Source organism: Argiope bruennichi, chromosome 3 (assembly GCF_947563725.1).
Source record: "Argiope bruennichi chromosome 3, qqArgBrue1.1, whole genome shotgun sequence".
Taxonomy (NCBI): domain Eukaryota; kingdom Metazoa; phylum Arthropoda; class Arachnida; order Araneae; family Araneidae; genus Argiope; species Argiope bruennichi.
Genome location: NC_079153.1, coordinates 51,409,102 through 51,435,540, shown reverse-complemented (window position 1 = coordinate 51,435,540; position 26,439 = coordinate 51,409,102). Strand labels below are relative to the sequence as shown.

Genomic DNA, 26,439 nt, shown 5'->3' with positions numbered 1-26,439 from the left:
TTTTGCGACCCGCTTTATTCTTTTCATTTTAATAATATTTTTTGAGGAGATTGTATACGGCTTCGAATCATCTGCCTCTCTGTTCATGCACAGCTGCGATTCAAGTAAACAGTTACTAAGTAACAAAAACGATTCTAATGCTGAACAAGATTGCAACAGAAAGAACAGACGACCTTCGATATTAGTTAATTTAGTATGTTGACTTTAAAACAAACTTACGTTCTATATTATCACTTCAAATGGTTTGACATGTAATCAATGTATAAAGCACAAAAACCATAATTATGCGTTTAAAAGAATCTTAAAAGGGGGTTGAAAACGATAGGAAAATACTGAATAAAAGGAAATGAACGAAAATCATTAGAAATTGCTGCCTTAATTTATCAGACTTATTTTACAAACTTCGCAAAACCGAAGAAGTAACAATTTTAAAAGAAGAGAAAGTCAGCCAGAAAATGATCAATATAATGAGGTGCCAGTACTAAATGCAGTTAAATGATTTGCTATTAGTGAAAACAGAAAAATACTTTGCTTTTATGTATTTTGTTTCTGTCTAGAAATTTGTGTGATTGTGGTTTCGCTTCTATACAGTGGACGCTCTTGCTATGGAGGGATGCTATAGCTTTTAACTCTTTGCACTCGGAAAGATAATTCGATGCATGATTATTCACTTAATACATGGACATGTTTATTACACCAAAAAAAATACATGCAACTGTCTTGAGATTCTATGAAAAATGAATCTATATCATTTTAACATTCTGTAAATATTTTTAACAAGTGAAAATAAATAAAAAAAATGTCAAAATGATGCTCCATCTTGAATGGTGAAGAAGACATTCGATTGCACAGGGTTGTGGTGACGCTTTATAAGCCAGATAACAGCTACGAGACAAGAGAAATTTCTTTTGTCTAGTGGTCTTGTTACTCGGCTACGAACCCAAAGGTTGCGAGTTCGATCCTCGCCTATCGCCAGTAGCAACATTGGTGACCCGGACGTGATACGCAAAAAACCTTCATACAACTGTTGTAGCGCCCTCTACCAGAAATAAATAAAATCAAAGCTGATAAATAATCAGCCAATAAATAAATAAAGCTGATAAATAATCAGCCAAAAAAAATAATGGATAAGACGCTACAGCCAATATATCACCACTAATAACAGCAAAAACAGGACAAAAAATCGTTCGTCTCACTTCTGACGCATTGAAGGGGGAGTAATGTGGTGACGCTTTATAAGCCAGATAACAGCTACGAGACAAGAGAAATTTCTTTTGTCTAGTGGTCTTGTTACTCGGCTACGAACCCAAAGGTTGCGAGTTCGATCCTCGCCTATCGCCAGTAGCAACAGGGTTAATACTAGTTGTAAGGATGCTGTAGCTTTTAATTTCTCTCTATTCCGTGATACCTATTTGTTCCATTTTTCATATGTTAAAATCATTGAAACTTCAAGAAATATACTTCTATTTATAAACAATATACCTCGGAATTTGTGTCATTATTCTTAAAGTCGAAGCGCAGAATTCAATTCTAGTTTTGCAGCAAAGAATTACTAAGATAAATAAGAAATAAATTTATTCTGTTACATCTACCGATTAGTGTGCTGCTTTTCCAATAAATTATATTTAAGCCCCAAACCAATTTTGTTCTATTCTAATTCAGATCTCTTTTACCGAAGAATCCCAGTCCCCCGGGGGGGGGGCACCTCGTAATGAGGATGAGATGCTTCCGGCATGGTGGTAGGATCTCGCCACCCTGGAAGGTACACTAATAGGTGGGAGATCTGACTCCTCCCATCGATGACGGGACGTACTTCCTTCGGGGAGGGTTGTACCGTGGCCGATGATGGCCCTTAGGACTCAACCACAGTTCCCGCCAATGTTGCTGTTGCGGCGGTCCGGTCATTCAGTTTTTATGGTTTAAATCCGTGTGCCTTCGTGGCGGGTCGGAGAGTCAGATGGCTGACTTACCGAAGAATCCCTTAATTTCTAATTTAACTTTATATTTTGAATTCCTGAAAAAACGCCTTGGGAAAACGTTAAATCCTATTTTCAACGCATGTGTTTGTATGTGTATACTTTCGGCTCTCCATTTTAGACTATTTGATCTAGAACTATCAAATTTGGAATAGATGTACTTTGGAAGGTGGAATGTGATCTAAGGGTTATTCTTATTTTTTTAATGAATAAAAATATAACCAAAATTTTGGAGTTTCCCTTCGTAACAACTAAAAATATCATAGCACAAGGAATCAATTTTACACAATCTTAAAATTTTAAAAACTATCTTTGTAATGGTATTAAATTTAATTGTTTTGCACTTCTTTTTTAACTTTTAATAACTAAAAATAGATTTAGATAGCTTATTTCACAACAATAAATTTGATTATTGTGAAGAAATAGTTAATAGTTTAACTATTCTCAATAGTTTAATGAAATGATAAAAAAAGAGGAAGAATAGAAGCAAGTAAATAGATTGTTATAAGACTTCAAAAGTAGCATTTGTTACATTATCTAACAAAATTTTGAAACTTAAATATGCTTCTTTGATAAAGTCATTAAGAGCAAGTCACGCAAAATATTTAATTGAAAATTATAGCAACCTATAGTATGTCAAAGAAAGACAGATCCTAAGACTGGCTCTCAAGGACATTAATATAAATTGGCCTCCAGATTTTCACCAACTTATTTCCACCAGAAGTGCTTTTGAAAATTTCTGTAAATTTATTGTTGACATTTATAATTCTTCATGACTGTTAAATTTTCTTCTTTTCTTTACGCAATGTGTTACATACTTACTTCTGTAAGCCTCGTGTCATACTTTGTGGTGCGCGGGGGATTTATAAATGTTTCAATTAAAAAAAAATCTCGGCAAAGGAGCTGATCGCCAAAGACGGCCAGTCAAAAAAATATAGTTAAAAATGCATTTCATTATAAAATATACTTTTAAGTAAATTTTAAAATACCTATTTGTAAAATATACTGAAAACATTTTTTATATATATAAATATACGACATGTAAAATGGTATCGTTGAAAAGATAATTTTTTAAGTTTAAAAGCAATGTGAAAATCTTTTCTATGCTGTAATATTTTTAGAAATTATAGCAAAAAAATCCAAAATATTAAATTAAAATTTAAAGCAAATCATTTCTTAGACGTATATGCGCGAAATTCGGCAGCTTTAGATCTAACGATCAATCTTGCCTAACTTGCAAAACGTTAACACAATCATATATATATTCTCATTTATTTTTAGGGCATTTAAAAGTAATTTTTCATCCCGACCTCTCAATTTTATGGGATTTTCAGATCATGAGGTGTCAATTTCTGGGTAAAAGCCAAGTCCTTCACAGATTTAAAAAAAAAAAAAAAAAATCCTGCTGGAGGTAATTTTTGATAAAATGTTCAAGCCGAATTCGTTTTTATCTTATTTAACAATACCCATTAGCTTCTTCGTTTTCATAATTGATGTTCTTTTTTGAAACTATTAGCACATATTTCAAATTATAACTCATTGGGAATCCATATATTATGAATTATATAAAATATTCGTCAGTTGCTTTTATTTCATTGTGAATATACTTCTATTTATTCAGTATGACAACGTTGTAGCTTTTCACCCATTATAACGCATTGAAACACACTTCTGTTAGCACATGATGAAATATACTCTGTTCGGTTATTTTATTCATTTAATATCTTCATTCCGAAGCGGTTTATGGAGGTATTTAAAAAATTTTTCTCCTCATTTTTGTTTTTATAAATGTTTGATTTATTTATATAATCCAAATCAGATTCAAGTGAGAATTAACAAAAACCATTTTAAAATTAAATATTTTTTTAAAAGATAATTTAGAAAAAAGTAACTTTAAACAATTTGATCCTTTTTACACTGATTTATATAATAATGTCGTATGTGTAGCCACTCAGCTGACTATTAGAATATTCAATTGTACTGGATAAATGTATGATAAACCACAACAAATAATACTCACGAATCTTTTCTATAAGTAATCTTTTCTTATAGACAATGATACATTGTTAAATGGATTATTATGAGCTCAAAAATAATAATAATAATAATAATGCACGGTAGACAAAAATGAACGTTCAAGAATATCTTCATTTATTACCTTATACCGTTTGAACACACCATTTCCATAATTATACTTTATTACAAAATCTACTTATTTGTTTTTTACTTTTAATTTTCTCTAAACATTTTAATATCAGCTGGTAGATATCTGGTTTCAGATGCATTTATTCCAGATATTAGGGTCTGTCCAACAAATACGTGAAATGAATTCATAAGTACTTCAATTAACAAAAGTTTACAGTATATACTATAAGGAAGGATCAAATGACAATGAAACAGTCAAAATAATTTGGTGTATTTCTGTGGAAGTATTCCGAAAACGGTGATAGCGGTGAAGTGGAAGAAAAGAAAAGCACTTGCAAAATGAATTTGTCCTAGGTAGTCGTCTGGAGCCATGTGCTGTACACTGATATCACCCAGCAGGCAATCGGTTGTCATTTCATTCATATCTGCATTATGTTTGTGATTCAAGAATAGCAACGTTATGTTATTCGTTTTTTAGTGACAGAAAGTGGTGCATTTTGAAAATTGCTGCGGCGAATGAAGGAACGTACTGAGAAGATTCATTATCATTGAAATGTGACGAGCGTTCTTCTAGAGTGGTTTTGCTGTTTGACATTACATGGCCACTTCCACATTGAACAAGTTGATGTATCTTTTTTGGCTCCACGAGGTCAATGGAAGCAGTGGAACAAATGCTTGTGTAACTTTGATTAATATTTTTAAAAATAAATTATGCCAATTCGTTCTGTGGCATTTGTTTCGTTTTCATTTGATTTACCTTTATATAAATATTGTTTCTCCATTTGGGTCAATAGATCTTCGCTTTTATTATTGAAAACATCTTTGAAGCTCGCATAATCAAGATCTTCGGCTTCTTCATTTTATCGTTTCCGCATTGTCTCAGTGCAAACTTCACGCTATTTTACATTTCCAAAATAAAATGAGATCCATGTTGCCAAATCAGCAAAAGAAACATCCAAAACACTTCTCTGGTCCTATCTGTTGTATTTAATAGATTATTATTTATGTTACTCCATGCAGAGGCTCTTTCTGGAGAAAGTTTACTTTCCCACACAAATATAAAAATTTAGTTTAGTAAATGGATTGCATCTAAACAATCAGACTATTTTCTTCATTCACCTGTTGCCTATTCACAAATACTGTAGCTTCTGAAAGCAAATATTTTAAATAAATCGATCTTCAATTTCTATAACAAGCAGGTGTCTTTTTTAAATTTAACAAAGGATGGAGTCATATTTATTCACTCAATAAATAAGAATACCAAGAAACATTTTAAAACAAAGGCTGGTAGAAAAATGTCTTTATTAAATAACACTAACACAACTAGCAGTATTTCTATACAGTGAAACATAACATACTATAACACTTTATAAAACATTCCCAATTATCACAAATCATTCACCTCCCTTGCATTCTAGTAAAGAAACGTATAATTATGCCTAAACTTTGTTTTCTAGTTAGATACATCAGAAGCACAAGATATTTCAAGCACTAGGTAATTGTCTTTTTTATCAAGGAAGAGCAAGATAATCTCCTAATACAATATGATACAGATAATAAAATTATTTCCTTAGCTACATAGGAAGAATATGATATAGTTTAAGTACTTCTATTTTATGAGACAGTAGCACAGTTTTAAAAAAATACAATTTAAATGAATGCTACAAACAGTTGGCAATTAATGACAGTAATGAAGCGAGAGTTAATAGATAGAATATGGTAAATTTGCTGCTATTACAATCCTTCATTTTATTCTTCAAAAAATACTGATTAATCACTGAGTATTGAGTGAAATAATTCAAGATATAAATAGCTATTTGCGTAAAATTCTATAATAAAAGTGTTGATTAATGAGTATACATGAGAAATAGTGACAATATCTATTTTACAATTATTAGGAGTGCTTTCTTTTTTAGTAGAACTTCATCTTTTATTAAATATGAACCTGCCAAATAAAGTTTAAGTATTAAAAAAAAATTTAATACTTTTTAATTCATATAGCAACCCATTTTGTATATCATACATCAAAGTTTTAAAAGCATTCTAGCAATAAGAATATACTAATTAAATAGGAAGATAAGCTTTTAAAACATTTCAATTAGGAAGATTTTATTACTCCACTTCATAAAGCATTAAGTTTTCTAACTTATCACTCTTAATAAATAAATATTTTCTATAAAATTCTGATAAACTTTTCTTACCAACTGAAATAACTTATACAAAGAGAATAGATTTTATATAATATGAGCATCAGTTTTAGATTAATTTAATTCAATGAATACAAACATAATTCAAAGTTAGTTTTAAAATGAAATATTTTAAAATTTAGAAATAAAATCATATAATGTAATATGAAAATGGTAATATGACCAAAATTAAGATTTAAAAAAATAATAATAATCAAAAAATCAATGAATTGATAACATATCAATGCATTTAAAAATAGTATTATATGTATTCAATTGTGATCCTAAATAATTAATTTTTCACAATTAAAATTAATAGGTCTTTTTTTATGAAGTAAATAAGTTAAATCTAATTTTAGATTAATAATTCGGAGCAATTCAAAGGCAAATTATATGGAATTAAAGCAAGGCCAGACTCATATAAAAAATATAGAAAATTAATTATATAAATTTGACTGTACATAACTAAAGAAAGAATCATTACAAGAAAACACTTTGTATCTGAAAAACTAAGTAAATAGCTAATTATTCTGTTTCAATACATCCCCATGTTCAAATTACAATAAATGATAAAAGTTATTTTCCCCATAAAATTAAATAAACATTTATCTTTTTGGGAGACAATTACATATTTATGCTCATACTAAAAAAAAGTGCATGAAATACTGTAGATAATACTTTATAAAAATGTTTTTTTATTAAGATAAAATAATAATTTGCATAAAATACATGTGTTAATTTATAAAATGTTGTGAACAAAAAGCATGTCATGTTAAATAATATTTTAAAAAGTGCTTCAAATTCTTATATTACTACATAAGAGAAATGCAGAAAGTTAGTCTAAAATAATACAAATAGCAACAACAAAAACAGGCATAAAAATATACCTGAAAATAGGATTAAAGAAACAGAAAAACAAAATATCACAGTCAATAAAACCTATCCCAATACTTTTAAAATGAAAATATTAAAATTTTTAACATTTTTTCAAATAAATAATGGAAGTTTTTTTAAAAAAATGAATCTGATTTCATAGTCTCACTCTCCCTAAAAGCAGGGTTTAGGGATGGAACCAAGCAGGAACAGCACAATATATATAAGAAAAAATTGAATAAATTACATAAAAAAAAAATAACGATGAACATTTGTCCATTTTGTAAAAACTGATATAATGCATAATTGTAAAAATATAAAATTTATATTTTTGTAAGATTATAACTACACAAAACATTAAAATTATACAACAATACTGTAACTGAAATAAATTGGTCTTTTTTTATAGATACAAGAATTATTTCTAATTTTACATTAGAAAGAAATATCAACTTTGGTCAAAGACAATTCAAAGATTATCTATATCACAAAACAAAAAAATAAATTATATGTGAAATAAATGTTATAAATCGCCAGCAAACTATATAAAGTTTTTATTTAAATGAAAGGCATTCCATTTTGATGTCAAATTATTTCTTAGATAAGATATGGATTTATACAAAAAAAATAATTTTAAATAACGATTTAAAACATTTTTTATTGTTATCTGAAATTTAGAAAGAAGGAAAAGAAAATTATTTCATTTCAACAAAAACAACACAACAATACTGTTACCAATATCTAAATTTTAGAAAATCGTGATAAATTGCATATTATTAAGGACCTAAACTGATTCCTTAAAGTTTTGATATTGTTGGCCAAAATAATAACAATAAAATAATTTTTTAAACTGCTTTATAATAATTTATAAGGGAAAACTATTTGCTTTTCAAATCTGTGTTAATAAATTTAGGTACATCTCCCCCCTTTCAATACATTGAAAAAAAGTCAAAAGATTCTTAAAATTCAATGTATTTAAAGCTGAATGAAATGCATTCACTATTGCATTAATAATGATATAATTTTCATTGTGAACAATTTACAAATTTGTAAATAATGGCAAACACAAAATTCAGCATATCACTCTACTCTGTTAAATAATTCGAATGAAAACATTTATGAACAGTATTCAGTGAATATTATATCTGTTAACAAAATAATTTATTTCTCGTTCATAAAAATATTTATGCAAGCACGAAATAAATATAATTGATATATCTTTAATCAGGTACTCCCATATTTCATTAAGATTAAAAACATTATTAAATGCTTTAAATTATATTTTAAATGCCTTGATAGCAGTTTTTAATCTACAATGTCTTCCTTTAGGTTGTAGTAAATGCCCTAAGAATAAGCACTACAATAAAATAGAATAACTCTCAACTTAAAGGCTTTGAATAAACCAAATTAGATAAAAAAAAATATACTAATCAAATCTTTTAAAACTTCTAAATATGAAAGGATCACTAAATAGAAAAAAAAAATTAACAGCTTTGAAAAATTTTAATAAAATAATATATACACAAATAAATAAAAGCTTTCAAGAGTATTTACACAGTATAAAAACCGAATCATAAATATTCACAACCTTCACCAAATATTTCAGGTAACAACTAATTGTGTCACACGCATAAAAATTATTAAAAATGTGCAATTAAAAACCACCAAAATGCGTAAAAGTAACATAAAATCACTAACCTAAAGTAATACTCAAAAACTAGAGTCAAAGATCACTGGGTTGAGGATGAATGTAGTATAAAATTAACTCAAAAACATCCATTCAATTCAATACTGTTAATGACACATTGAATACAATAATAACTATAGAGCAAAATGAGAGTGAATCATTAAGCTGCCCAAGGATGGTTGTAGAATTGCAGACCTTATTAAAACATTAAGCTTGAAAAAATAAGGGCTAAATGCACTATAGATGACTAATACAATTTCATCACAGGCACAAGACTTTTGAATTGCTTCACATTTCCGGCAGATCATTGTTATCTGGAGAGAGATCATTATTGTTTTTCAACCTCCAAATACCAATGGTACAGTCGCTGAAAAAAAGAAAGCATAAATTATAAATGAAATTTAAACAACTTATCTATAATGCATTTGAATAACATAAAAAACATATGTGTGACAAAACATAAAATTTATAATAAATTTTATTTTGATGACTGTCAGATAAAATAAATTTTCTTCACCTTCAATGATGAAGTTATAACATAAAACAAACAAACAAAAAAAAAAAAAAATTAAACTATTTTCAAAATTTTGAAATGATGCATTAACCCTTTCTAAGGCTGTGGGAACTATGCTTCCCACCAAATTTATCAATCTTTGTATGAATTTATATCGGTTGGACATCGGTTCTGACAAATTTTTTTAGAAAGACAGAAACTTAGATGCTTCAGTTCTTTATCTCACACAAAATGATATGTCTTGATTTGTTACTTAATTATTAATTAATCAAATTAAATTTATCTAATAAGCTAAATGAATCCCTTTTCTTATCTAATTTTAAGCCTAAAAATATTTTAACATAATATGACTAGGAAAAAAAATGACCCTTTAAAGGGTTAAAGAGTAAATTTGTAATTTCTTCCTTAGCTTTTTTAGAAAAAATCCTTAGCAAATGAGTTACAGACACATATGGAATATTATAAATATTAATAATAATAAAAGCAAAATCTTAAATTAATATTTCATAAATATTAATAGAATACGTAAACAAGGATGGTTTTCCTCCAAAATTTCTAATAGCTAATATTTAGGAATTAGATAACAGATGAAGTTTTCAAAATGTTCGGTATTTCAAAATGAGATCGCAGAATTTCATCTATGCATGGCCTCAGAATTTAAGAATTCCTCCATTATAAAATGTAATGAACTTTTCATCACCTCAATGACTTATCTTCAAAGATTTTTAATGGATTATGATTTTACACAAAAGGCACAAAGTACCAGATATTTTTTTTTCACAAAGACAACAAGAAATAAAAACATGCTTATTAATTTGTACCAATATAACAGTTCTATTTTATTTTTTTATGAAGTTATCGTAGACAGTATTAAAGGACTTTTTATTCATTTGACTAAGTTTGATTACTTTAATTCAAAATATAATTTTCTGATAGTTAATGATAATCACAATTAGAAAGAAAAACCCACTTTTCATGTTTCAAATACAAATAATTCTAAATTAAATATTTGCCACGAAAAAAGTTGCTATTTGAAAAGATCTACATTTTTTTTTTTTTTTTCCATCCAGGATGTTAAGAAAAAGATGAAGATTATCATATAATTTATTTTGATCATACTGTAAAAAATCATTCAAAACAACTAACCTAGAAGCTGTGAAAGTACATGAACTGTTAGATGAAATAGCATTTATTGGAGCGCTATGTGCCTTGATTTCCCCAAGAAGTTGTGTTGTTTCTGTGGCCCACAGTTTCAAGTAGCCACCTCTGCATCCACTCAATAACACAGAATTATTAGAAAGAAAATTCAGTGCACATATCCAATCTTTGTGTGCTTGATTAAGAGACTACAAGAAATAAACATAGCAATAATTAAGGTTTTCATACAATTTATCAAACTATTACTGTAAACAATGAATCAATCAGCATTAAGACAAAGTAAATAAATAAAAGATTAGGTACTATATAAAAGCAATGTATAAATACCTCAATGAACAAAGGTCCTATTTAACATCTTATCTAACATATAATTTTCATGGAAATGCATTATTATATTATACTATACTGACTACTTTTCATTTCAGATAAATTCATCCTCATAATTTTAAATCTATCACATGTGGATTCTAACTGTTTTCTTCTATGCAAAAGATGTTTCAGTTTAATTGATATTAATTATATTTATAAACAAGCTTGAATTCAAGTACAGTGGGAAAAATAATTTTCAGATTAAATTTGTACAAAATAACAAATTATTTTATACCTGAATAAGATTTCCATTTTTGAGGCTCCATTTCTTGATACACATGTCCCTTGATCCAGAGAATAAAAAGTTTCCATTAATTGCAAGAGACTGTATACCATCATAATGAGGAGGTTTTAAATTAGTTTTTGCAAGATGCAAACCACCTGTGCCTTCTGTAACTTCAAAAACCTGAAAATGAAATAAAAATTATAATAATTCCATTGTTTTTAATTTTTCTTTGATGAATTTGGAAGTATTAGCAAGCAAACTTCAGAAACAAGACCATTCAAAAGCAAATAAAAATATTATTTAAAAACAAATTTCTTAAACTATATAAAGAATTATTATTTTCACATGAACTGGAAAAATTAATTTATCTGACAGAGGAAAAATAAATTGAATTTTTACTTAAAATAATTTAGTAGGAAAAAAGGCTAAAATTTTAAAAATTCTCATAGTTGGCTTATATTTAAAGTAAACATTTTTATTACCTTAATGTAATGATCTTTTGAACCTGTAACAACAATATTTTTATCAGATCCATCATTATCTACCGCCAAACACATGATAGCAGCTTGATGACTTCCACTCAATTTGCCAACTGCTTTATACCTAGGATGAAAACATGATTCAAATGAAAATTAACTTCACAATTGGAAACATATTAACTATCAATTGGTGAATGCTTGTCAATATTAATAAAAAGGGTTTTTTAACCCAATTTACAATATATTTATTAATGAATCAGAGTAGAAGAAATTATTGCCAACAATTCGCAAATGAATTTTTTTTGTTAAAGTAAGTAAAATACTTTAAAATAATTTTAAATGTACGGTATATTATAAGCAATATGGGACGATGATTGGCACATTTTTAAGCAATTTTTAAATCTAAAATTAAAAACAAAAACAAAAAAACAACAGAATACATATATTTAAACAGTGACAATAAGAACTTACATTCTTAAATCCCATATTCGAACGACATTACTAGCAGCAGAAAATAATGTGGTACCATAACGGTTAAGGGCAATATCGTTTATCTGATGTTCACCTTGAGGCATTAATAAAGTCCTGGACGGTGTATTCAAGGCAGGTGTTCCAGAATTTGAAGCACCAGACGAACTGTAAAAAGAATAATGATTTTATTAATTTTCAAAGACCATTAATTAAAATAACGTTTTTAAGACAGTTAAGACAACAAAAAAATTCCTTCAGTTGCAATAAGTTAGTTTAAATCAATAATTTACTTTTATGCTTTACTGAGGGTCCCTTTCATCATTTTAAATGCCTTCACTTTAATAAAAGTTTTAAAGCTATTTGTTGTTGTTGTTACTTATGGCACTTTATAAAGCCTGTTGAGTCGAGTGAGCATCTCTTGTTTTTTCAGCAGTGCTAACTAGAGCCAAGAGTATGACTTAGCTATTTCATGCATCACATTCGCTTGCACAACCCCTTTTTACATGGAGCACATTCACACCCCTCACAGATAGAACACAGAAGAACAACCATTCCCAAACCTTCCCAGCCCAGATCACGGCGAAGACATGCTACCCCTATGCCAGGATGCCTGCTTAAAGCTATTTAAAGGTAATAATTCTACAAGTTGTTTAACAATATTCAAAGGATAAAAAGCATTAAAACAAATATTTCCATCAATTAACTATGCACATATGTTTAAAAAACGAAAAATAATAACTTCTATTCTATACTAGCATTTGCTACATATTATTCTTCAGCATTTTAAGAATTGCAGATAAAATAACACATAAAAATAAGTACCTGAGTGTTTGGACACATTTGGCTGGATTTTCTCGAACATCCCAAACTTTAACAAATGCTGTGGAGACACTGAAGGCTAATCGGGAATACTCGCTATAACGCACTGAAACTACATTATTAGGATGTCCGCCTAGACTTTGTATTTCTTTACCCGTAACCAAATCCCAGATTTTAACTGTACGGTCTAAAAAAAGGGCATGAAAAATTATATAAAGAAATAATTATGATGAAAGAACTTTTAAAACGAAGTAAGAATTTTTTTTTTTTTTAACTTTACCTTTTGAACCACTGAATAGGACATCATCAGTTGCATGCAGAGATAAAATGGCTCTACTGTGGCCTTCAGCAGTATGTGTACAAATAAGTGGAGAACTTTTAATTAGATTCATCTTGGATGAAAATGGCAAAATAACTCCACTTAAAAAACATAAAAAGAAAAGAAAAAGTCAAAACTGTAATATTGAAATAAATGGGCATAATCATAAATATTGTGCTTAAGCTAAATCTTATGCTAAAATTATTTTTAAATACGTTTTAACTACATACATATAACCAAAAATAAATAAATAAAACAGCTGCTATTATTTCCAATTGATTCAAAATTAAGCTCCAACTTAGTATCATTAATGTATTAAAATCTAAAAAATCTTTTAATTGTAAAATTCTAAGCATTTAATATCAAAAACATTTCATACATAAAGATCCAAAACAAGAATATAAAATTTTGGCAAAATTTATTTTCAGAAAATAGAAAGTAATACAGATATATACAAATCTATAAAAATAATTTTAAATATAAAGATATTACTTATGTGGATTTTTTTTTTTTTTTTTTTTTTTTTTTTTTTTACGATTTGGGATATAAAAAATTGTTTTGGTGTGGAAAACAAGTTAAAAATAAAGACTAAATTGAGATAGGGTAGTTTTCTAACTATTTTTGGCAAAAAAATAAATAAATAAAACCTAGTAACAAAGCACATTTCAAATGAAATCATTAAAATTTTTAGTAATAAAAGAATTATACTGGCTTATTCTTTAAATAAATAAAGCAACATGTACTAAAAATTACTTGTTTCTATTTCAAAGAAAATACACTGGTTGGTTTTTACATGAAAAAAAACCTTGAATTTATTATATTTATAAAAGGAAGTGACATATACATGCAATGTGAAACTGCTGTATAAATTGATCAATAACATATTTTGATCCATAATGTAACACAATTTGCCTTTTAGTATTAATATTTAATCATTTTCATGTAAAGAGAAGAGAGAAATATAAAAATTTCCCTTATTTTATAGGAGATAAAAAAAATCATGAATTGTAATTTCTTTTTCTATTCGATTAAATGAAAAAGAAAAAAAAAAAAAAAAAAAACTGTAGAAATGTGCAGTTGAAAAGCTGATATACACGAGGCTTTAATTTTTTTTTTTCCCAGCATAAAATTAAGGAGAAAAAAAAAAAAAAAGTGAGGTTTGAAAGTATGAACATTAATTAATGATAAATAAAAAAATAATGGAAAATATTGCATTGATTATTTGGTGATAAATATGACAATAATTTCTTTAAATACATATATATTTTAACTTTGCAGCTTGTAACTTTAAAAAAAAAAAATTATTCAGCTACAATTTAAAAAATCTTTTTAAATAAGAAAATAGAGCATTTGATTTAAAGCTAAATTTAAAATATAGGCCATTATAGATGAATAACTTCGATCTCAATCTTGAAATATTGCAACAAATAATAACAGAAACCAAAAGACTGACAAGAAACATGAATAGAAAATTCTAATCATGAAAATACGTCCAAATTTAAATTAATTTTCACTTACCTACCAGGCTTGTTCAACCTAAATGATCCACTAGTTAAACGACTAAATACATTACTATCTTCACGTGCTTTGCGTGATGCTGAGGGAGAATTTGGAGGAGTAGTATCAGACACTGTTGTTTCACTGAAATAAAACGATACCATAAGCAAAATATTGCAATTATTTACATAAAAAATAAAGCAATCTGATCATTTTAAAAGAAACAATTTATTTTACAATGGTTATATAACAAATGGCTAATTTTAAACAGAAATACTTACGTTGAACTTTGGCGTGACAATGAAGGAAGTGGAATGACACTAGCATTTGAGTAAAACTTTCGATTAAATGCAGGAGAAAAATCGGCCACATGTTTTTCACGACTTCTTCGTTTTAATAATGGAGATTTTTCTGCTTTCCGACCATACACCATATCTCTAAACAGATGATAAATACATTAATAACATTTTTATTCCAATTTTTTAAAAAAAGGAATGTATTTTCAAAAAAGATAAAATGTAATATTCTACAGAATATTCATTTTTTTTTCCACTCACAAAATTAAATTCTTTTTTTATATATCTTTTTTTTCCCTAGAAGTAGTTGAATGTATTAAGAAAATGATATTTTAAATTGTAAAAATCTTAAAAGTAAAAGTCATTTCACTTATTTCCCATTCATAAATCTGTAAATTACAGTAGTTAGTAACAATCATTATATATTTCTTTACATGCAAAATGTAGATTAAAACAAACTATTTGAGGTAATTTTTTTCAAGCTGTATTCAAATAAGCCATGATTAAGCTATTAAAAGATATTACTATTAGTTTAAAGACAACAGAATTTGAAAATATTGCTTATTGCTATACATTTCTAAAGAAAAAAAAAAATATTTTCTTAAACTAGATTGATATTGTTTTTTAACCATTTTTTATTTATCTTCCACAATTACAAGAAAAACACTGCAAGGCAGAACATAATGATAAAATAGCATATTCAATTACATTTTAAAAAATAATGAGATTTATAATTATTCAAATGTGAGATGTGTAATTCAAATAAGTACATCAGAGACTGAATTGTAAAGACAATCTTATTAATTTCTTCAAAGTAATTCATTAATTTTTGGTATTTTGCTATTTTTATAGTGATCTGTATCTATTATGAATGTCAAAGTATTGCACAATTACATCTAGGAAATCAAGTAAAACTTTTATCATAAAAAATGAATAGGTAGAGGTAAAAGAGATATTATTTATTTACATATATACAAATAATAGTTTTTCTACCATAAAAAGGATAAAACAACTATAATAAACAAAATTGTAGGAGGCACAAATTTTTTGAATCTTATACAATCATGTTTTGTTAATTGTAGTTTTTTCATTATCTTAACAAAATAATTTTAAAAATTTTAATAAGACCAAATTTGCATCTATCCAACTCATATTTAGCAGCTATTTACAGATGGCAAAAATAGCTCAAATTCTTGATTCAAAGCTGTTCTCATACTTTTCCTTTGATTAGATACAACAAAATCCTAAGCTGAAGGACCTAATAGTCTGCTGTAAGTTTGACGAGATTCTAGATTATTTAGAAAGAATTTAATTGAAACTGATATATTTCATAACATTTAGTTTTGAGTTCATCATACTGTATTATCCACAAAGAAACTTTCATTTGTCATAATTTTGGAAAAATTACTCCTTTCATAAATTACTTATAGATACTGAATTTATATTGATGAACCATACATTCGGAAAGATCTGATAATTGATTTGCAGAGAGTAGATTTATTACCATCAATGTTCAGCAACATGTGACTAGATAAAAAACAAACTGACCAAGATTGAAAAGAAAATTGAATATGAGATTCAACTATTAATAATTCAGCCAATCATGATCCAAGACCCACTGCATGTCCTATAATATCCACAAAAGAAGCCAGTATGTCACCAAAAGTTTGATGGTCCAGATTTAGATGAGGCTATGCAATTACTGCAAAATATAGGGATGAGTTCATGGTAGAATATGTTTGCTTTACTATCATTGTACAGTTAGTCTCAACTTTATTTTGATGAATTTCTTCATTTTTAGATTTCTCAAAATAAAAAAGGGGAGGGGAGATGGATCTCCCAGTTCACATTGATTTGGAAACAGTTACATAAAAATTAAAAGAGCAACACAAAACAGATATAATTTAGCATAGTCATAATATTAAATTTGAAGTTCTAAATTAGATCTTAGGCAATATATGCTCATTTAAGCATAACAACTGATGAATACAATAAACTAAAAAGATCAAATTTAACGAGATCTTTACTTTGAAATAGCAGCTAAGTATAAAATTTCAGCTTTGATTAAAATCTATATATCAAAAAGATAATTTTAGATTCTTTTATAAAATGCTTTTATGTCATTTAGAAACACTTGATGTCTTATCACTATATAAAAATGTGAACACAAGTTGCAAGAGTGAACACAAGTTGCTTTCACACAAAGATATTGCAAATATGCAATATCTTTGTGTGAAAGTATATGTGACTCAACACAAGAAAAAAATTTTCAAATTATATGGAAAGCAAGATTTGTTTACACAGAATTCCAACTGAATAAATTTCTGGAAAGAGTTGATATTCTTTTAGTGGATTGCCCTAAATGATCTGGAACCTTCCTGAAGGGGCCGTAATTTGATTTCCTCTCAAGGATTGGATTGGATTGGATTGGATTTGGATTTTAATGGCGCAAAAGCCAGACATGGCTATGCTGCACCAATGATTTCCTCTCAAAGAACAATTGTGGAAGAAAACCAGCATTATGTTGTGGAAATAATTTCTCAAGGATTTATCATTTCCAGTGTGATCTTTTATGGTGAAAATGGATAAAAGGATCACACCTGTATTTAATAATTTTGTTTTGCTCAATACTATAACTTTAGTTTTATATTCTTTATAAGTTTTATATAATTGTGCTATAACAGTTGCCAATCTAAAAGTTTAGAAAAAAACTGATAAAAAAAATCTCTTAATTTTGAACACTAGTTTAGATAAATTGTGCAAATTTGTTTTATTACCATCCTTAGATATACATTTTTAACTTTAATTGGAAACTATTTAATACCAAACCAATTAAACTACGAAAAATACTGTATGTAATTATTTTAAGACTAGTAAAAGATTTTATGCTTATTAATTAATTGAAAATCCGAAGATAAAAAAAAAAATGCATTTCAAGGCTTAGCACAAAGTTAAAAAGGCATAAAAAATATCAACAAAATGTATCTTTGAGCATTTGATTATAAGTATAAAACCTTTGATTATTTTAGCTAGTGCCACCAGATGCAATAAAGCTGATACAAATATTCAATACCTAAAAGTAATATTTCATTACCCCATTTTATGTTTGCATTTTATTTATTTCTACCTAAGCATTTGAATTTTTAGCTTTAATTGCTATACCTAAACACTAAGTTAATTGCAAATAAGTTACAAACACAATAATATTTTTCTAATTATAAATAAATTTCTAATCAAAAAAATTAAAATAAGTTATATTATATCCATGTTATAATACTGTTTTAAAAAAAATGTTGTAGTTTTGGCATAATATGGATCAAGGATCTCAAATATTTGAGCTTTTAAAGATAGTATTAATTTTTTACAATCCAGAACTGGCTTTTATATGAAATTAATTTATTTTTCCTTTTTAGAGGTGAGAGACGCGCTAGGATAGAACCTGGGACTTTTTGGTTAGCAGTAACGATCCGATTTTACTAAAACAGCTGTTCGGGTAGAAGCGCTGTTACTGGCTTATATGCAATTCACCACAGTACTCTCCCTCCAGTGAGTCGAAGGGGAGACGAACGATATGGATATTGAGTGGTGATGTATTTTAGTAGTAGCCGTTGTCTTAATGGGCCTGTACCCAGTTTTTGAATAGCGCCAAGCATTATGGCGAGCGTTTTGTGGGTGCTAATGCGCCAAGTGTGTCTGGCGACTTTGGGTTGCTGTGTCACTTGAGTCTGGCGACTTTAATGGCAGGTAGATGGCGCCACAACAGCTGTATGAAGGTTCAGTGTCCGAGGTCACCAATGAGGTGAGGGACGCGTTAGGATAGAACCTGGGACCCTTTGGTTAGCAGTCCAGTAACAATCCGATTTGACTAAAACAGCTGTTCGGGTAGAAGCGCTGTTACTGGCTTATATGCAATTTACCACACCTTCAGTTGTGGATTTCAATTCTGAAGCTGATGAAAAATGTACTTGAGATAAACTCATCCTTTTTTGTAAGATTCAAGCTGCAAAATTATAAAAAAGATAAACAAACCAATCATATTATATGTGTAGGATGAGTTTTGTAACTTTGTAGGACCTATTTTCTCTAGCCAATAAATAAACAAAAAAAAAATAAGTAAAATAAAAATGCAACAGAATTGAAAATAATAATAATGATAATGAACTTTGTATGCTTGTAAGATCAACTTTCCAAACACTTATGCAACAGACCAAGCAAATTGAAACATAGTGTAACTAATCCAATTACACTTAGAAAATTCAATTCACCTCTCAAATCAATAATACATCTAGTTATTGAAATCATTTATATCCTCTCAGCAAAACAAATAACTAGCAATAAAGGGTCATTTCAGAGATTGCATGCTTTGCAAATTTCACATGCAATATTTTGTTTTTAGTCAATAAATGAAATATATACAACTTTGTTGTGTATTGGAAATAAATTCCTAGACTAAATTACTGTATTTGTGATGGCTTTTCTCCCAAAAATTTAAACTAATGTAAAAATGTTATTTGAGAATTTTCAGTTAAGTCCAATTTTAAAATACTTTTTTAATTCCCAACAGACAAGGTTTCAGATGTATCTACAGACTTTTTTCTATCAATAATCATCTTCATTTTAAATCTTATAATTTAGAATGAGACATATTAACTATTTATTGCTAATAAAACAAAAATGCGAATTTGATCTTTTCTAATTAAAATAGTTAATTTGTTTTTATTAATAATACTTTTTAAAAACCTCAAGATAATATCATACTTCAATGAATATAAACTATCTTTATGATCAATAATAATTTTAATTACATTTAAATGTATAATGGTGGCTTTCAAGTTTTTATACAAAATGAAAGTTTTCTGTATATATACAGTTTCTTTATATAAAATGCTCACAAATCAACTTTGTTGAATTCTTTTATTGGCAATTGAACTTTGTAATAAACATTAAAATACAATAATACCTTTTTAAATTTAAAAATTATTGATTATCTTATTATTAACTTATTTTTAAAAAAAATTCAAATCTTCAGTGACAATATTTAAAAAAATAAGAATTTAACATATTTCAGTATTAGAAAATTACAATAATATAGAAACTATTACCATATCTTTTATTTATTTTTAATTAAATAAAAATGGCCATAAAATCTGTGACCAAAGTTTAAGATAATTATTTAAAAGCATAACAAAAATAACACTTATTAAATTGTTCTGCATGCAATAAAAATTAGTACATAACAAAAATTAAAGTAATAAAGATAATGCATTTTTCCTTACATAAATAAGAAATAAATTAAGAAATATATCTACTTTGAAGGAGGCATAAAATTATAAATTATATAAAAGATAAATACTTCAATTTACATTCAAAGATAGAAGTATACAAGCAAAAGATTTTTCTAAAAAATTCTACAAAATTTTAAAAATACTTCACTCTAACATCATGCAGAAAGACATGCCATGGTTATTTTATAATTAGAAAAAAAGTTTTCTTTTTCTCTTACTGAAGAGAAGTTGGAGCACTAGTTACTCTAACTATTCCACGTTCTTCTACTTGAGTTGGAGAGCCTGTTAAGGTTTTATCTAAATCAAGTTCATCTTTCAAAGCAGGTCCAAATGACCAAGCAAGTCTAGATATTGCTGGCTTTTCTGGTGGCTCAGCAACTGATGGACATGAATCAGCAGGTGCTAGAGTAGCTGGTTGAGATTCAATGGATTGAAATTCTGATGGAAGGCCTGTTTTCTTGCGACGTTTCTGAAATATCATAAAACATGCATTATTGCTAAACTACGGACCAAAAATAATAATAATAATTAAAAAAAAAGTTAATAGTACTTTATTGTTAACCCAACACCTGGTTCTTGGCAAATGTCAAATATCTAATAATCACTTTTCTAATAATATATCCATGATCAAAAAAGTATAGAAATCTTATGCTGTAATGATTCACAGAGGAAAGCTGTGTTAGGAATCATTTCCCCTTTATGAGCAAATTGCTTTTAAAATTTGTTTTTAGAACTCTAGTACATACTGTCATTTACTTGAAAATTACAGAAAAAATTGTTAACAAATTCAATGATTGTAGACACACAATCAAACTAAAAGCTGAATAGAGAAATAGAGTACTCTTTTGATACATTATATAGTTCCTAAGGTGAAAGTGAATTGCTCCTTTTAAATAAATGACTTTAATAACAACTGAACAGCTTACATGTTCTTCTTTGCTGATATATTGAACTAGTTGAATATAAATAAACAAATTTCCAGACTCATCATGTACTTATATACTTTGCTAATAGGAAAATGGTACATTCAGTACCTAATTTAATTGTTGCTGGGTCAATGAAGAAAAATTAAATTACATTAATAATATTGAATTGGATAACAAAATATACATTTTTTTCAAAAACATTAAGAATATTTGCTATGAATATTCAAAATAATACATAAATTGTACTTTTCAATTGTACAGACTTGGGGGGAAAAAAAGCTGAATTGCATAAAATAATGAATTGTGCCAAATATCAGCACTCAGAATTAAAATAAATATGACTAATTGAACAGTGAAATGAATATTTTCATATCAAAAGTGCTCGAGATAGTATTAATATAGAAAACACATAGAATTATTACATCAAAAGATAATTAATTTCAATAATGATAAAATTCAATTCCAACTTTCCAAATTCGTTGCCAGATTTTTATATTCACGTTAAGTTAAAATAAAACTCAAATATCAAGATTATATATTTACAAAAGAAATAGAATGCTATTTGCAAAAGAAATGCAATGATATTTGCGATAAAAATTAATAAATGTTTAAAAATTTGTAAAAGTACAACACCTTTCTAAAAAAGTAATAATATGGGAAAAATAATCAAAAAAGGAATATCTGCATTATTGCAGCCACAGTAATTTTTTTTAATAAGAAGTATAAATTTTAAAATATTAATCTGTGCGAAGTTAATTTATTTAAAATTTACTATCAATGAGTATGAGCCAAATGCTCTATCACTTTAACAGTACCAATTCTTTGTATCAGTCATTCTATAATTATTGTAAAAATATCTGAATGGAAGAAAATCATTCAATACTGAAGTAACAGCAAAATCCTTATAAATAATCGTTTTTTAAAATTTATTTAAACTTGGTGATGATTGTCCAATCTTGCTTAGTTAGCTTTAATGCATTCTTTATATGTATTTAAACAAAATATCTAGAAATCATAATATTTACTATATTATTTTCCTTCTAATAAAATTATATGCTGCAGATTTTTTTTTCATATTGAATTTTATTATTACACACAAATAAGACTCTTTAATGATTAAAAGATTTTTTTTAAAAAAAATAAGTGAAACTCCATTATTTTAGTACAAAACCACAATGTACTTACTTTGCTCTTTGAACAGTCAGATGCTGGATGGAAAGCTTCTGATACACTACTAAAACAGAAAATAATAACATATAACAAAAACAAATTCATACGATGTTTACTCCAACCAATATTTTTTTAAAAATGAATATGATAGATAGGGAATAAATACAGACTTGATATTAAAAATATATTTAACAAATACAGATTCATTTCAATAACTGAAAAACACAAACAATGCAACAGAAGAGATATGATAACAGCATAGACAAAAAAAAGACAGACAGATGTATAATATAGAAAATACCAAAGAGTGAATTTTACAAAGGTAGTTTTTTGGCTAAAATAAGTTTGCTATTCTTCATTTCTGAAATAATGTCATTAATACGAAAAACAATTAAATTGAAATGTTTAATTTAAAATGATAATAATAAAATAGATGCATATTATATATTATATATATATATATATATATATATATATATATATATATATATATAAACAAAATTGCTTATATACATGGCTATTTAAATTTAAGTTCAGATTTTTTAAAAAGTCAAATCAACCTAGAAACTACTTTGATTGGACTTCACTTGTTACACTGCTTTCTGATCATGCTAAACTAACCAGTTGGAGTGATATCATTTGAGATTAAACTAACAATCTATAATACATTGTGAGGTTAAATTCTATCAACATGCCTTTATTACTTATTATAAATCAAAAGCTATACAAATAAAATACCCACTTTTATGCTTCTAAATCTAGTGAAATCAGATTTAGGGATATAAAGAACAAGAAACAATATAGTTCTTTTAAACAGCACATGTTTTAAATTTCTTTTTTGGGAAATGTTTCTTGACACAAAAAAGTATTTCAATTTTGTTTAGGAGCACTAATGATGGATGGCTTATAGCAGTTGACATGTTTTGCACATTAACTACCTGAAAAGAAGAATGAATTTCTATCCATTGTTTCTTGGCAAATATTATTCATCTTCCTAAATGTTATTTATACTTTTTAAAATAAATTTCAAAGTTTGTAGTCAGTATACAATAAATATAGTAAAAATGCCATAATCGTTAATTAATAAAAGTAAAAATGAAATTAGCAACTTTGGTGGTACTACATAACAGAACATTGTTTTTTTAACACATTTTTTCCACCGACTGTTCTAGAGAAGGCAATGTAAATACAAAGGATGAAGCAAAAATTATAGCATGGGATGAATGAAGAAAGATCACAAAATATCAGTGGAAGGGTAACAAAAAGATACAGACAATAAAAATGACAAAATTGTTTGTTTTGTTTTGTTTTTGATTGTTTTGTTTTTTGAGAACAAATTTAACTAAAATAATTTTTAATAACATTCTACATGAATGATTCCTTTGATGAATGATCACCTTCTATGTTCAGAGAAACAGAATTTTAAAAAATTAACTACCTGTCCACAGGCGAACTAGACCTACTGCTGCATTGACTCCACGACACTAAAAAGAAAAACAGGCAGATATCATTAAATATTTATAGTTTATAATGTCAATGGGAATATTTTTAGGGTACATGAAAAATAACATTTTACAATATATTTTTAAATCTTTAAGATATTTCACTGCAAATTTTTAATTAAAAATGGTAATTTATTTTATTTTCAAGCATACTTTAGTTCTAACACTTTCTTAACACATTAAGTACCAAATAAATATCTGTAAGATCTAAGGACCAAAAGTTTTGAGGCAAACTGCAAGCAACAAAACTCATCAGCAGTTTTAATAGATGGCAGGCGAAACACGAGAAAATTCATGAGCGGTATGTAATGTATTAATAACTATGAGTTCGTTATTTTTTATTTCATTTTTATTTCTTATAAACAAATAAAAACATTTCAAAGTTCAAAACTTTAAAAACAGATAGAATAAAATCAAATTGGATCATTTGTATAGAGCATGCATACAAGGAATTTGTCATCCACTTACATATTAGTAAATTGTCCTTACTACTAAAAATAGAGTACTACAGTGCAATAAATTAACTGAGTAAAATTATTTTTCAAACCAATTCTATGTTAAAACTTTACCTAGTGTTTACATTTTCCAGCCAGCATATTGAATTTACTATAAAGTAAAATCATCTTCACATGCAACATTTCTTTGATAATAAACAATTTATTTTTGGAATTTTAAAAGTAAATTTTTAAAATTTAAAAGCTGTAAAAGCTTTTCTTTATCAAAAGCAATACAATTATTTCATATAAAAGTTGAAGCAATTCAGTTAAATTGATCATTTGTATTAAGATTCAAAAAAAGAAAAATTAATTCCAATAATGAATAATGATATAAAAATGGGATTTTAAATAATAAATTTGTTACCTTGATCATCATTTGCAGTAATATAATTTAGAACATCAGTATTTCCATCTTCAACAAGACGTTCCAAAAATTGCAAATATATATTATGATTATTATTTGACTCTCTCAATTTCGCTTCAAGTTCTTTCATTTCTGTTTCTCTTTGAACTACTTGAAATGTCTAAAGTAAATTATAAATAACAGTTAATAATGAGCTCAGATAAAAACTAATGAAAAATCACAGAATGTTAGATAAAAATTTGGCAATTAGATAGGGTAAATAAAATGTTCAACAAAAATTCTTCATTATTTTATATAAATTCTAACATTACCATCAAAATTACATCTCCAGCTTACATTAAGCATCAGAATGCTAAAAGATAAGCTATGCTCACAAGTGTTTTTTGGTTATCATTTAAAAAATGATGGAATTTGTTAGTTCCATGTTATAACAGAAACAAAATAATATTTTCATTTTTTTTTATATATTTACAAATTAAATCAGGAAGACGAAAGCAAACTATATTTTGAAATTATTTTACATCAAACCCTCAGATAACATAAAAATAAGTCAAAACCTCAATATTGAATTCATCAATTACTTTGCAGCGTACGAGAGAAACAAAAAGTTAATATTTCCTAAATTAACTAAGCTTAAAATTTTAAATAACTTTTAAAAATGCAGCAAATTAAAAGAATTTTTAACTTGATTAATTAAGATATAAAGAAAATTTAATGATTAAGTTTTTAAAGATAAATGAGAGAATACCTGATTGATTGCCATATTAATTGACTTGGCTAAAAAGTATTTGGCTTCCTGTGTACCAAGGTTTGCAACAAATTTTTCTACATCCTGAAGATCAATATCTTCCTAAATAAAATAAAAGGAGATTAATTTATTAATATCAAATAACTGTTTTTAAAGAAACAAAGCCCAAAATTAAGTAACAAAGTTACCAATCTGATACTTTGAACTTAATATATTTGTACTGTTTTAAAACATGCATAATTTCATTGTTTCAGATCTTATCTTTAAAAAAAAAAAAAAAAAAAAAACCTTATGAAAATGTTTTTTAAAATTTTTGAAGAGCCTTCATCAAGAAATAAAAAAATTTGTTTACTTTGAAACAATTCATTGCATGGATAATCATTTATTAAAAGTTGTACAACATAAAATATATTAGCATGTTAAAATCCGTCACTAGATTTCACTAGTCAAAAAATTTCTCTTCTTTATAACTGTAGTATCTAAAAGTTTCATTAGAACCTGAACAGTCATTTCTTTCTCTCTTTATAAATGCTTTCATATATCTGAGAATTAACTATAAATAAAACTAAGGCATGAGAATCATAATATTTAATTTATCAAATCATATTAGTTCTAACCACAAGAGTAAAATAAAATAAACAGAAGAAGTCTAAATATTTCTGTGTTCATAAATAATATTTTTAAATGGTCATAAAAATAATGTTCACATTTATCTCCAAATAATAATAGATTTCCCAATTAATTTGTAAAATTAAGTGCACAATCAGCTCCCCTTAAATACAGCCAAATGATATCCAAGTTAAAATCATAAATATAGTGTAATAAAAGAGAAATTTTAGAATTATAAAGAAAAGATCTATGTAACCATTTGAAATAATTCCTGTTAAACAGTTATTGAATATGAAAATACTTTTATTTTTATTAGTAAAAAA

General features: G+C 26.9%; 1 protein-coding gene across 3 annotated transcripts in view; it reads right to left on the bottom strand.

Annotated features, from left to right (window-relative positions):
• Window positions 1–8,328: 8,328 nt before the first annotated feature.
• Window positions 8,329–26,439, bottom strand: part of LOC129963174 (kinesin-like protein KIF21A) — a 41,650-nt gene continuing 23,539 nt past the window's right edge. For 2 of the 3 annotated variants that reach the window (XM_056077319.1, XM_056077320.1), the window contains exons 23-36: window positions 25,508–25,609; window positions 24,760–24,919; window positions 23,835–23,880; window positions 22,412–22,460; window positions 20,519–20,769; window positions 15,001–15,156; window positions 14,741–14,863; window positions 13,184–13,323; window positions 12,907–13,090; window positions 12,085–12,249; window positions 11,617–11,737; window positions 11,144–11,314; window positions 10,528–10,727; window positions 8,329–9,234 (exon numbers count right to left, since the gene is read on the bottom strand). In XM_056077319.1, coding sequence (XP_055933294.1) covers window positions 9,156–9,234; window positions 10,528–10,727; window positions 11,144–11,314; window positions 11,617–11,737; window positions 12,085–12,249; window positions 12,907–13,090; window positions 13,184–13,323; window positions 14,741–14,863; window positions 15,001–15,156; window positions 20,519–20,769; window positions 22,412–22,460; window positions 23,835–23,880; window positions 24,760–24,919; window positions 25,508–25,609 — 1,947 coding nt within the window. In that variant the 3' untranslated portion in view covers window positions 8,329–9,155. The remainder of the gene's footprint in view (window positions 9,235–10,527; window positions 10,728–11,143; window positions 11,315–11,616; window positions 11,738–12,084; window positions 12,250–12,906; window positions 13,091–13,183; window positions 13,324–14,740; window positions 14,864–15,000; window positions 15,157–20,518; window positions 20,770–22,411; window positions 22,461–23,834; window positions 23,881–24,759; window positions 24,920–25,507; window positions 25,610–26,439) is intronic. The other variant, XM_056077321.1, reaches the window with a different exon arrangement.